The following is an 11,667-nucleotide window of genomic DNA, read 5'->3' as shown; positions in this document are numbered from 1 at the left end:
CCGGGCCGGGCCGGGGGCTGCGGGGCCGGGGCGGTGCGGGGCCGGGGCTGAGGCTGACGGACGCCGTCCCCCCACAGGTGGTGCCGGGCGCGGACCCGTCGGCCCGGCAGCTGTGCTTCGCCTGGGGCCCCGCGGAGGTGCTGGTGTGCGAGACGCTCTTCGGCCGCGCAGGTGGGTCCCGCTCCCCGTGCTGTCCGCTCCCCGTGCTGTCCGCTCCCCGTGCCCGTCCCGGGAGGGCCGCCCGGGCAGTGACCGGCTCTGTTTGCAGGTACCGGCGATGGAGCACCGAGCTCGTCCCGCGTCTTCGTGGTCCGCAGGGACCAGGACATTTACATCCATACCCTGCGGAAGCTGTTCAATGAATCGCACGGGATTTTCATGGGGCTGCAGCGGAGCGAGGAGGAGCTGGCGGGGAAGTCGCGCAAGGCGCAGTGAGTGCATGGGGAGGGGGGAGGCCGCGGCCGCCCCTTCTCCAGCCGGGGCCAGCGCCAAGAGCTGATAAACGCCTCCGGTGAGGCAAGTGCCACTGGCCAGGCTGCTTTTACTAGCTCTGGAATCAGCAGCGGGGCAGATAGAATGACCATTTTTGGGGGATTTTACAAATCAAGGCTCCATCCTTCCAATCACCACGCTGGTAGAGGGTGGCACAGTCTCGCCTGTTCCACCTGGATCCACCCAGGTACTGGGAGTTGCTGCTGCAGAGAAACTTGCGAGGCTATAGGGGGCATAACACTAAAATTCCATCAGCTCCCTCCAACCAAAGCCTTTTTGTGTTTGGCAGATTGGTTCAAGTGAGTAAAAACTACCGGTCAGTGATAAGAGCCTGCATGGAGGACATGCACCAGGCAGCTGGTAAGTTTGTTTGTTTGTTCTCCTACTGCAGGAAACACCAGTTGCAATTATAAAAGTAGGACTGTAACTACAGTTACAGTAGCTGCTGTACAATAGCATGTGTGGCATGGAGGACATGCACCAGGCAGCTGGTAAGTTTGTTTGTTTGTTCTCCTACTGCAGGAAACACCAGTTGCAATTATAAAAGCAGGACTGTAATGGTAACTTATCGTAACTGCTGTACAATAGCTCGTGTAGGTTTCAGTAATTACTGAAATTAATTTCAGTAATTACCATGACTCTATTTCCCTGCTGGAGATTTCCTAATGGTAACTTATCGTAACTGCTGTACAATAGCTCGTGTAGGTTTCAGTAATTACTGAAATTAATTTCAGTAATTATGACTCTATTTCCCTGCTGGAGATTTCTAAGTTGGTTTGTAAATCTGATCACGGACTGGTTTTTCCCCACCATGTTGTAACTGATTTTCTGGGGACTTGCAGCCTTTTCATATCTCATGTGGCAGATATATGTAAAACTATCAAAGCTCAGAAGGGACTGTCAAATGTAAATATGTTGCTCTTTGCCTTTCCTTGTTTTTCCCTCAGTTTCGACCCGGGACCCTGCCCTGCAAGGCCAGTACAGCACTCAGGTAATCTGCAGTCCTGTCAGGTTGAATGTGGATTACTGGCTGGTGAATTCACCAGGCCTCCACTGTGGCATGAGGCACTTCAGATGTAACTGTGCCTTGTATATGAGATGCAGTTCATAACCAAGAATAAATGGAAATAAATAGTTAATTCCTGTACTTCTAAAGCAATTAAGGTGCCCAACACCTCAATTCACTGCCATGTTGTAAACACATTTGCTGTTGTGGATGTGATGTGTTCTTGTCATCCCAAAGCTGACAAGGAAAGTTTCAGAGTTGCTGTGTGGTGTTTCACCTCTCAAACTCTCAGATTCCAGTCAGGCATCTGACCTCACAGCAACCTCTGGGTGTTCAGGGTGAGCTGGCAGATCCACGGGGGTGTTCTGGGAGGAGCAGAGTGCTCACACCAGTTTTGTCCTAGCAGCTGCAGTGATGTTGTTTTCATTGGCTGTTCTTTCTTCCTTTGATGTTTGTATTGAATTTTAAAAGTGCAGAAAGGCTGACAATAATACCAGTTAGGTTGCTCACTGCTGTCAGATTATTGCTGCATTTCATTACAGTTTTCTGACCAAAAAAAGAGTGTGAGATTGTGGTCTGTGTCTTTTAATTCTTATCTCTGAAATGTCAGGATGATATTTCTCTGTAAGAACTGATTGCTGTGGACAGCAGATGCCTTTGTGTGGTTAAAAAAACCCAACAGGAATAATGACTAGCTCTGAAACTTGGCCCTGCTTTCCTTCAGGTTTCCATTCTCTCTGCAATGGAGCTGATCTGGAACCTGTGTGAGATTCTGTTTGTTGAAGCAGCTACAGGTGAGCCGTGAACTATCCCAGTGTAAAGACTGATGGGTTTCTTCTTTGCATATTTATTTGTTTAAAATGTATATCATACTCACTGTGGCATAGTTTAATGTTTTAGAGATGTGCAGACTGTCAGTAAGCCTTTTGGTGCCCTTCTGCCTCAGTTAATTGCCTTCTTTATATTGAATTATGTCAAGCTATTAAATTTGCCTTCTACTTTTCTTCCTCACTCTGATTTAAACTGTTTCTTTGTCAGAAAGGTTATGAAGAGAAGGGATATCAAAAGTTGTTGCCAATCTATTTTATTTATAAGCTTAAACATGTCTTTAAACATCAAATGTGTCACTGCCAGTTGACATTTACACAGCTCTGATACAACTCCTTTACCTTTACGTTGTCATTTCTGAAGCAAGTCTGTTTACATTGGCATTTTAAAGTAGGAAATAATTTTTGAAGGAAATCATATTATGCAAACAAATGTGCTACTTACAGAGTCCCAGAATTCAGGAAAGACTCACAAATTATAGATTACTTAATCTAAATTAATCACCTAGTGCCGAATTTCTTCCTCAAATTCTGTTAGTAATAATGAAATTATGCTAAAATAAACAGAAATATTCTGTTTGTCTCTTGGCATTGCAAGATTTATGATCTGGATCACTCACTTTTTATTTTTTCCAAGTCTGGGCTTTCTACTGGACCGTGTTGCCACGGGAAAACTTGCCAGAGGCTGGGTGCTCCCAGGGCCTCTTGGCTTAAGGAGCTCTGTAATTTGGGGGTGGCAGGGAGGAAATCTCATCCAGTGACGTCAAACTGTTGCAAAATGTGTGAGGGCAGTTTGGGAACAAGCACTGGAGCTGACAGAGGGAAATGTGTGTGCACAGCTGGGCCCCTCCTGCTGCGCCTGCTGGACTGGGTGCGGCTCCACGTGTGCGACGTGGACAGCATGGTCCGGGAGGTGCTGAGCAGTGAGAGCCCCTCCAAGCACAAGCTCTTCTGGAACGTGGTAAGTATCACCACCTGGAAGATCCTTAAAGAAAAGGAATTAGTGTCTGTGCTTTCCTTCCTCTTCCCTGCTGGACATGGCTCCTCATTGCTGTCTGCCTGTGCAGGCTTTAGGATTTCTCATTCCCATCCTCATCCTTCACGACCCATAGAGGTCAAGCCTCACACTGTTACTTGAATTAGCAGTGCCTACAGTTTAAACATGTTAACTCCACTTCCCTTGCCTGAATCACAGTTTAAATGCCCCTCTGGTCCCTTTCCTGGGTGCTCCATGGTCTTGCCCAGTGTGGAGCTGATGGACAGGGGGTTTTTGCAGGTGGATGTCTTTGTGCTCCAAGGCCGGATGGACGAAGCACGGCACCTGCTCTCCAAGGAAGCCAGTGCCAATCCCACATCCATGAACATGTACAAAATCTTGGATGACTTGATGAAGAAGATGCCTGTGCCCAGTGTATGTACAAAGTGTGTTTTTTCATGCAGTTTGTTGGGAAAGCCTCCTGGTTGTGTCTCCTGTAACAGTTGTTCCCCTTTAGAATATCTCAGTCTTACTCCTTTCCAGTAACAATATTTGTGTTCTTGAACTGCCCAAAGACCCAGCAATTCAGATTAAAAGTCCATAAGGTGACAAATCAACACAGAAAGATGACAGGCAGCCTCATGTTTAGCTTTTTATCAGGAGTGACTGTGAGTTTGGTGTGATTTGACTTGGTGTTTCCTTTACTCCCTGTATTCCTTTATTCCCTCTGTTCAGCTTGGCAACACCCAGACACTGACAGAGCTGGAGCTGAAGTGGCAGCACTGGCACGAGGAATGTCAACGGTATCTGCAGGATGGAACTTTTGCTTCCAATCCCCACATGGAGTCCATCTGTAAGGTGTGTTTTTGCTGGGGATAAAGGAAACTTTGGACTAAAGTATTGAATCTATCCTTGTGGATTTCAGGAGCCCAGTGTAGCCATAAGTAACTTCCATATGTCTCCTGAGCTCTGTTGATGGTTTGCCAGCCTGAGCAGTTTGGTTTCTCTCCCTGTCCAAGGTCCTAAGGCTGATTTGGAAACTGAGCTGTGAGAATGATCTTTGTTACGTAATTTTGAATAAATCCTCACCTTTGCAGAACAGGAGTAATGCCTCTGGAGAGCAGCTGTGTCCATCACTGAGTGCAGCATTCCTGCTGTGTTTTTGTCCCGTTAGATCCTGCTGGGAGACGAGGATGCCATTTTGGAGAAGAAGGAGCTCATGACCACCTGGTATCACTTCCTCGTCACCCGGCTCCTGTATTCTCACCCGACGGTGAAGCCCATGGAGCTGCGTTTCTATGCACAGGTGGGAAATGCAATTATTCTAATATTCTCCACTGGTTCAAGCACAAAAGGGTTACTACACTGAAAGAGAAACGTAGGGAAAAGTCTTACAGCAACGAGATGCCTGTAAGATGTTGTCTGGAGTTTGTAAAAGGACTGGGAGAGTGATAAAGTTGACAAATAATTGTTGAAGACCCACTTTTCAATGGGTCATTTCTCAGTGTCATAATGTTGCCAGTCTTGTTCCTGAAAATTGTTTTCCCAGTCCCCTGTGCTAAAATGAGGAAAATTCCATTTTGTTAATGTGCTCAACCTCTATGACCTATTATTTCCTATAAAATAATTGCTACATCCAAACAAATGTCTTACTTCTGCATTTATGTCTTCTCATCTCATTCCACAGTCTAGTATGGACCTGTTCCTGGGTGGAGAGAGCAGCCCTGAGCCTCTGGACATGATTTTAATGGCAGCCTTTGAATTTGAGATGCATCAAGTGATCAAGGAATGCAGGTTGAGTTTTAAGGTTTTGGATTCTCTGGTTCTGCAGTGTTGCTTCTGTGTATTTGGGGTGGGGGTATGGGTACAGAGCCCCGATCATCCTTGCAAAGAATTTAGCAAAAATACGTGAAGCTGGCAGCAATTAAAAGTATTCCATTAGGTCTGGGACATTGCAGCCAGACCTTGGACTGTAACAGTGTGGTGCATTGGTAAGAAATGCCTGTGGAAAACCTGACACAGTCCCTGGCAATGTTAGGCTTAGTTTTTTCTTTTGCTTCAAACACAGCATTGTCCTGAGCAACTGGTGGTTTGTGGCTCATCTGACTGACCTGTTGGATCACTGCAAACTCCTGCAGTCTCACAATCTCTAGTAAGTATTTACTTGCATTATTTGAATAAAGCTGATTAAGATAGCCCAGAGGAAAAAATAAAACCAAAAGAAAACGTGCTGCAGAATATTTGAATAAAGCTGATTAAGATAGCTCAGAGGGAAAAAAAAAAAACAAAACCAAAAGAAAACGTGCTGCAGAGATTGACAGTACTTGTGAAATAAAGTCATCAGATTTTTCCAGTGAGGTGCAAATAATAATATCTGGATATTTGCTTTCTTTCCCCCCAGTTTTGGTTCAAATATGCGTGAATTCCTCCTGCTGGAGTATGCCTCAGGACTCTTCTCCCATCACAGGTATCACCTTTTGTTTTATTACTTACAGGACAGACTTAAACTGAGGCAATCTTCTCCCATCACAGGTATCACCTTTTGTTTTATTACTTACAGGACAGTAAGACTTAGACTGAGGCAGCCAAAACAAATAACTGCATGTTCATGAAGTAAAAGGGTGAAACTTAGAGCAGCCAGTGCTACAATTTCAGCAGACGTGTCCCTCAGGGTTTGTACAACATTGGCACATTTCCCTTCCTGAATGGAGACAGAAACTGTTAGCACCCTTCACACCTCATGACCTGGGCACAGCCACTCCTGCCACTGTGCAGAGTGCCTTGCACTGAAGCTCTTACAAGCTGCACATATTCCAAAGTCGTGGCATTCCAGAGTTATGTTAGAGGGAACTGGCACGAGGTGGAAAGGAAAAGCCATTTCAGGACTGAATGCAAAGTTAGTCAGAGCTAACAGTTACTAACACAGGCTCGGATTCTCCTCGGGGCTGTCCTGTTGTGCTCACTGAAGATTTCTAGGCGTGGCATGGTGGTGATTTCTCCCCTCTCCCAGCCTGTGGCAGCTGGGGGTGGATTACTTCGACCACTGCCCGGAGTACGGGCGGGTGTACCTGGAGCTGCACATCGAGCGCGTCCCGCTCAGCACGGAGCAGAAGGCGCTCAAGGTGCTGCGCGTCTGCGAGCAGCGGCAGATGCACGAGCAAGGTGGGGCATTTTCAGTCTCGCTCTTTATCCGTGCTGCAGCTGAACCCACTGACACTAATCCTGGCCCCTGTGTTCCCCCAAGTGCGCAGCATCTGTAAGATCATGGCCATGAAGGCTCTGCGGAACAACCGCCTGGGCTCGGCGCTGTCCTGGAGCATCCGAGCCAAGGACGCGGCTTTTGCCACCCTCATCTCGGACAGGTGAGGCTGAGCCAGCAGCTCCCGGCCCGCGGGGACAGGGGGAACGTGGCTGCTGTGTCAAGGGCCAGGGAAGCTCCCACTGCTGCAGGTGGAGCCTTCTTCTGGACCAGAAAACAACACCCTTTGTGCTCTCCCCTGCAGTACCCCCAGCTGTGCCTGCCCTATGTTGTTTTCCTTCCTGACATCTAGAGACAAAACAAATTGACTTTATCTGAGAGTCCAACCCCTTAGACCTTACTTGGATAAACATTTCTGTTAACAGCTTCTATCCTCTGCCCTTCACTTGCTGTTTGATGGGCCGGACAGTGACCCAGGGGGCAGATTTGGATGGAGGACAGTCCCTATCTCTGCTTTATTCAGCAGATTATTATTATTATTTATAATTAAGTTCACCTCACCTCCAAACAAGCCAGTAGGAGTCACTTAAGCCATCATTTCTACTAAAAATCTCACCGTTTCTACTAAAAATTTATATCAATGGGTGGTTTTATCATGTCCCTGGCTTTGTATGAGCCTCTCAAAATTCCTGACGTTTTCTGAAGTGGGAGGGTTGTTGTCAAAGTGAGGACAATATTGACACTTGGCTCAGGCCTCAGCAAAAGCTCTGGCAACTCTTTATGCTTTGTAATCTCTAACAGTCCATGTCATGTGGGTTTTGCTAATTGGAAATAGACAGAGACCAGTCCCTGCATAGTTAGAGTATAATTTTAAAATTACAGTCTGGGTAGATGGCCAGACAACACTCTGTCTTCAACACTGCAAAATGAGTGGTAAGAGATTGCTAATCTGAGGTTTGGGGGGTTTTATTGTTTGTTATTTGAGGGAGTGGGAATCATTAAATTTCCTTCTACAGAAGGATGAAAAAAAGTCACAGGAAGCAGCTCTGGAGAAAGTAGCATAATGGAGGCTGTGACAAAACAGATGAAAAGCTCTTAGCGTTGTTTTTGTTCCTGCTGCTTATCAACTTTTTTACACAGCAGAAAAACAGAGCTTTTGTTATGATCTGAGTGTTACTTGTGCATCCACCAGCCTCAGCTTCCTGCCTGCCTTCCTTCACTTACTCCTTTTAAAAAATAGATCTTAACTACCACAGAATGCAGAAGAATCAATGAAGTGTCTGTTAAATGTACATGACACCAGTTCCTTGGCCACTTCAGGGAATGTTTGACAACTTCTGAAGCCCTTAGGGAGGTTGACTAAGATGGAACTGAGCTGTCCACTCAAGTTTTCTGGGAAGGGATTAGGAGGTACAGAATGGGTGTGGATAATGTCCTCCCCTCTAAGCTTTCCTTGTGTTCCCCTTTCTCCCCAGATTCCTTAAGGACTATTGTGAAAGGGGGTGTTTCTCTGACCTGGACCTCATTGACAATCTGGGCCCGTCCATGCTGCTCAGTGACCGGCTCACGTTCCTTGGTGAGAGCTCCCTGCAGTGTCCACACTGCTCTGCTGTGGGGAACTCCATGGGATTACTGGGATTTATGCTTCCATTTGGCTGCCTCCTGGTTTAGTGATGAGGGAAAAGCAAATGCTGAGTGTGGTTTGGGATGCAGCTTGTACCAGGGGTGGCCTTTACCACTGCCTTCACACCAGGTTCCTGCTCTGCTCTGAGCAGGACAGGCCCAATCCTGACACTCCAAACTTCTTCCTTCTTTTTCCAGACTGCATCACTGCCTTGAGAGGCTCTGAAATACTAACAAATGCTGCCTTAGGGCGTTCATGGGAAGAGTAATCCACTGGTTTAAGTTACATTGACCTTGTTAGAATTGTACCAAATTCTGCCAGACTGCGTCACTGCCTTGAGAGGCTCTGAAATACTAACAAATGCTGCCTTAGGGGGTTCATGGGAAGAGTAAATCCACTGGTTTAAGTTACGTTGACCTTGTTAGAATTGTACCAAATTCTCCAGAGTCTCCAGTGTGCCAGTCAAGCTCACTGGAACAAGAGCCCTCCCTGCCCTCTCACTGAGCACTTGTGCCAAGGGACACTGAGGGCCTCCAGCTCATTTCCTTCAGGTACCACAGCTTCCTTCTGCCTGGCACAAGGCAGGCTGTGGTAACCTGCCCCTCTGCCTGCAGCTGCTCTGTGGCCTTTGATTCATGGACCAAAACAGGAAATTGATTTCTCTGATGCTGTGGGTAGGACTCTCAATTTCAGGGGATAGGATCTGATAAGAATTTGGGATAGCTGTCAGCATTGGACTGACTCCCCTCTACCTGATGCCACCCTAACAGGGAGGGTGAGCATGAGTTTTATCTGTTTCCACTTGGTTCAGCTTGCAGAACTGGAACTGGTTTTCCTTCATTAAAGCTGATCCTAAGCTACATCTAGAAGCTAAATATGACTTATCAAATTGGTAATCCCTCAGCTCTGCGTGCCCAGCATCATCTGGTAACTGTCAGCCCCAGAGAAGCCTTTTCCCTTTCTGCTCTTTCTGAACAATTCTGAAAGGCCTGAAAATATTTCTGCCTGTTTTTCCCTTAAGGTTTTTAGAACCTTTGGTGTACCTTTGCTGGACAACTTCCCCATGTCTCTGCTTTGGGAATAATTAATTTCCAGTATTGTGACAGATGAGTGGATACAGAATGAGCCCCACTTCCATCCTCAGCCACTTCTCTCATGCTGGATATTGATCTCACCAGTTCTTAGCAAATGCAGAACTTTCCCTATTAACAGAGATTCCAGTTTCCATTTAAACAAGGAAGATGGTGCAGCTTTTTAGACCTCCTGACACTGTGACCTCAAAAAGACATTCTCTCTGCTCTCCAAGCCACTGGGGCATGGCTCCCCTGCAGACACTCAGCCTGAGGCAGCAGCAGCCCCTGACCAGTCTGATGCAAACCTTAAAGCTCTTCCCTTTCAGGAAGGCCCTGTTGTCACCTTCCTACACGCGCCAGATTCCCAACCCCCGGCGCGCGCTGCTTTGGGCTCCTTTTGCTTGGGGGTGGTTCTGCCAGGGGCGTTGTGGGAGCAGAGGGATCTCCCGAGGATCCCAGCTGCTGAGGCCTGCTTTTGGCCCCCCGTGGCAGGGAAGTACCGGGAGTTCCACCGGCTCTACGGGGAGAAGCGCTTCGCGGAGGCGGCGCGGCTGCTGCTGACGCTGATGACGGCGCACATCGCCCCCTGCTCCTTCTGGATGACGCTGCTCACGGACGCGCTCCCGCTGCTGGAGCAGAAGGAGGTGAGGTCCTGCTCACCCCGACACAGCCCCACAGGGGGGCCCTCATGCCTTCCTGCCATGGGTGCTCCTTCTGGATGACGCTGCTCACGGATGCGCTCCCGCTGCTGGAGCAGAAGGAGGTGAGGTCCTGCTCACCCCGACACAGCCCCACAGGGGCCCTCATGCCTTCCTGACATGGCACCTCAAAGTCGTGACCGTCCTTTCCTGCTCCTCCTGTCTGTGGCAGTTCCACATGTCCCAGCAGTGGGAACACACAGGGACCCAGGAGGGGATAAATTGACTCTTACTGCGCTTCCCTGCTGTTACAACAGCAGTGGAATTCATCTGCTCTGGTAATTTTAGCACACGCTGCATTCAGCTCTTTTGGGTACTTGGCTTGAAGGTTGTTCCAGTGCTTCTAAGCACAGTTTTTCCTTCAAGATCCATCAAGAAAAGGATAATTCAGCAATTACGGACCCAGAGAAGCCACTCTGACTTCATAGCTGACCCTGCTTGGTGCAGGAGGTGGCACTAGAGACCTCCCAAAGTCACATCCAGCCTGAGTTATCCTTGGATCCTGTGATTTCAGGGGTCAGAGTGGGTCTGCGGGAGTGTAAAAGCATTCTCTTCAACTGCACTATCTTCTCAGCCTGTGTGATGTCTCTTAATTTGATCTTTTTCAGTAAATACTTTGATTTCCACAGGTCATATTTTCAGCAGAGCAGACTTACGAGTTGATGCGATGCCTGGAAGACCTGACAGCAGGGAATCCAGACAAGCAGAAGCTGCAGGTACCCCCAGTTCTGAGGACAACTGGATAACGAAGGGCCCAGGGCTGTTGGAAGGGTCAGGGAGGGAAACTCTGCGTTTATATTCCTGGGGAGGTCATAAGAGAGGGACCCAAGTCCCAGAGACTGGCACAGTGAGTTCAGAGCAGTCAAATGAAGCATCAGCAAGAGACTGAAGTATTCACAAAGCCAGTGCAGGAATGTTCCTGCTCTTCATGTTCTGATGGTCTGCACTGGACTGTGATGCTTTTCCAGGAAAAATAATTGCACATTACGTGGGCAATGAAGAGCTGAGATGTTGCCATCCAGCAGCTTGGGCTCTGAGCATTCCAGGCACAGAACAGGGAACTATTTGCTGCACATGCAAAGCCCTGTAGCATCCAGGGAATGAAAAGGATTGGCAGTGCTGTCTTGGGTTGAGCTATTAAGTAGGAAATGCAGGTTTTGCTCTTCTCAGGAGGTCCCTGTAACAGGTAAATACCTCTCACTGACCTGCAGCTTCACTTTCCAAACCCTGAGACAGACTATGGCAGCAGCTCACCATTTGCAGTCCCCTAACCCAGGCTCTGCTGCCTTGCAGGATGATGACATTGAGACAACCAAGGTGGAAATGCTGAGACTTGCCCTTGCACGGAACCTCGCAAGAGTCATCATCAAAGAAGGCACCGTGGAAGGATCTTGAAGACTGCAGGGTGTTCCTCTTCCTCTGGGGCTTGCTGTACATAAACTGACTTTTTCTAAGAATAAATGTTTTGTTTTGCAGATTGCTTGGTCATTTGTTCTTGTCTTCCAAATACAACTTTACATAGGCTTTTTTTAAACCTTTTATGAAGGACCTGCATCAAAATGTCAGGGCTGCTTGGTCTGGCAGCCCTCCCCTGGTGAAGGGAGCCTCAGTACAGCTTTTCCTTGGATTTTGTTTTCTTTGCCTTTAACACCCAGAAGTGAAATGAAGGCCACCTCTTAAACCAGCAGGGTTTTAGAAATGGCAACTTGTTTTTGCTTAGGAAGGTCTTGAGTCGATGGGTTCAGTCTGAGGCTTTCCAGAAGCAGCACTGC

The 11,667-nt window shown here is 47.8% G+C and overlaps 1 protein-coding gene across 1 annotated transcript; it reads left to right on the top strand.

Moving 5' to 3' along the window:
- The first annotated feature begins 37 nt into the window (after positions 1-37).
- Positions 38-11,375, top strand: NUP85 (nucleoporin 85). Its single transcript, XM_039716237.1, has 18 exons — positions 38-171; positions 269-431; positions 782-852; positions 1,440-1,483; positions 2,223-2,292; positions 3,165-3,286; positions 3,602-3,736; positions 4,037-4,159; positions 4,476-4,607; positions 4,989-5,095; positions 5,370-5,453; positions 5,703-5,768; positions 6,312-6,463; positions 6,546-6,663; positions 7,976-8,076; positions 9,690-9,841; positions 10,525-10,611; positions 11,189-11,375. Exons 2-18 carry the CDS (start codon positions 379-381, stop codon positions 11,288-11,290), a joined length of 1,719 nt encoding a protein of 572 aa, XP_039572171.1. The 5' UTR covers positions 38-171; positions 269-378; the 3' UTR covers positions 11,291-11,375.
- The last annotated feature ends 292 nt before the right edge of the window (positions 11,376-11,667 follow it).

Source organism: Passer montanus, unplaced genomic scaffold (assembly GCF_014805655.1).
Source record: "Passer montanus isolate IOZ18808 unplaced genomic scaffold, ASM1480565v1 scaffold35, whole genome shotgun sequence".
Taxonomy (NCBI): Eukaryota; Metazoa; Chordata; class Aves; order Passeriformes; family Passeridae; genus Passer; species Passer montanus.
Note: the sequence above shows the minus strand (reverse complement) of the source record. Positions and strands in the feature narration are given on the sequence as shown.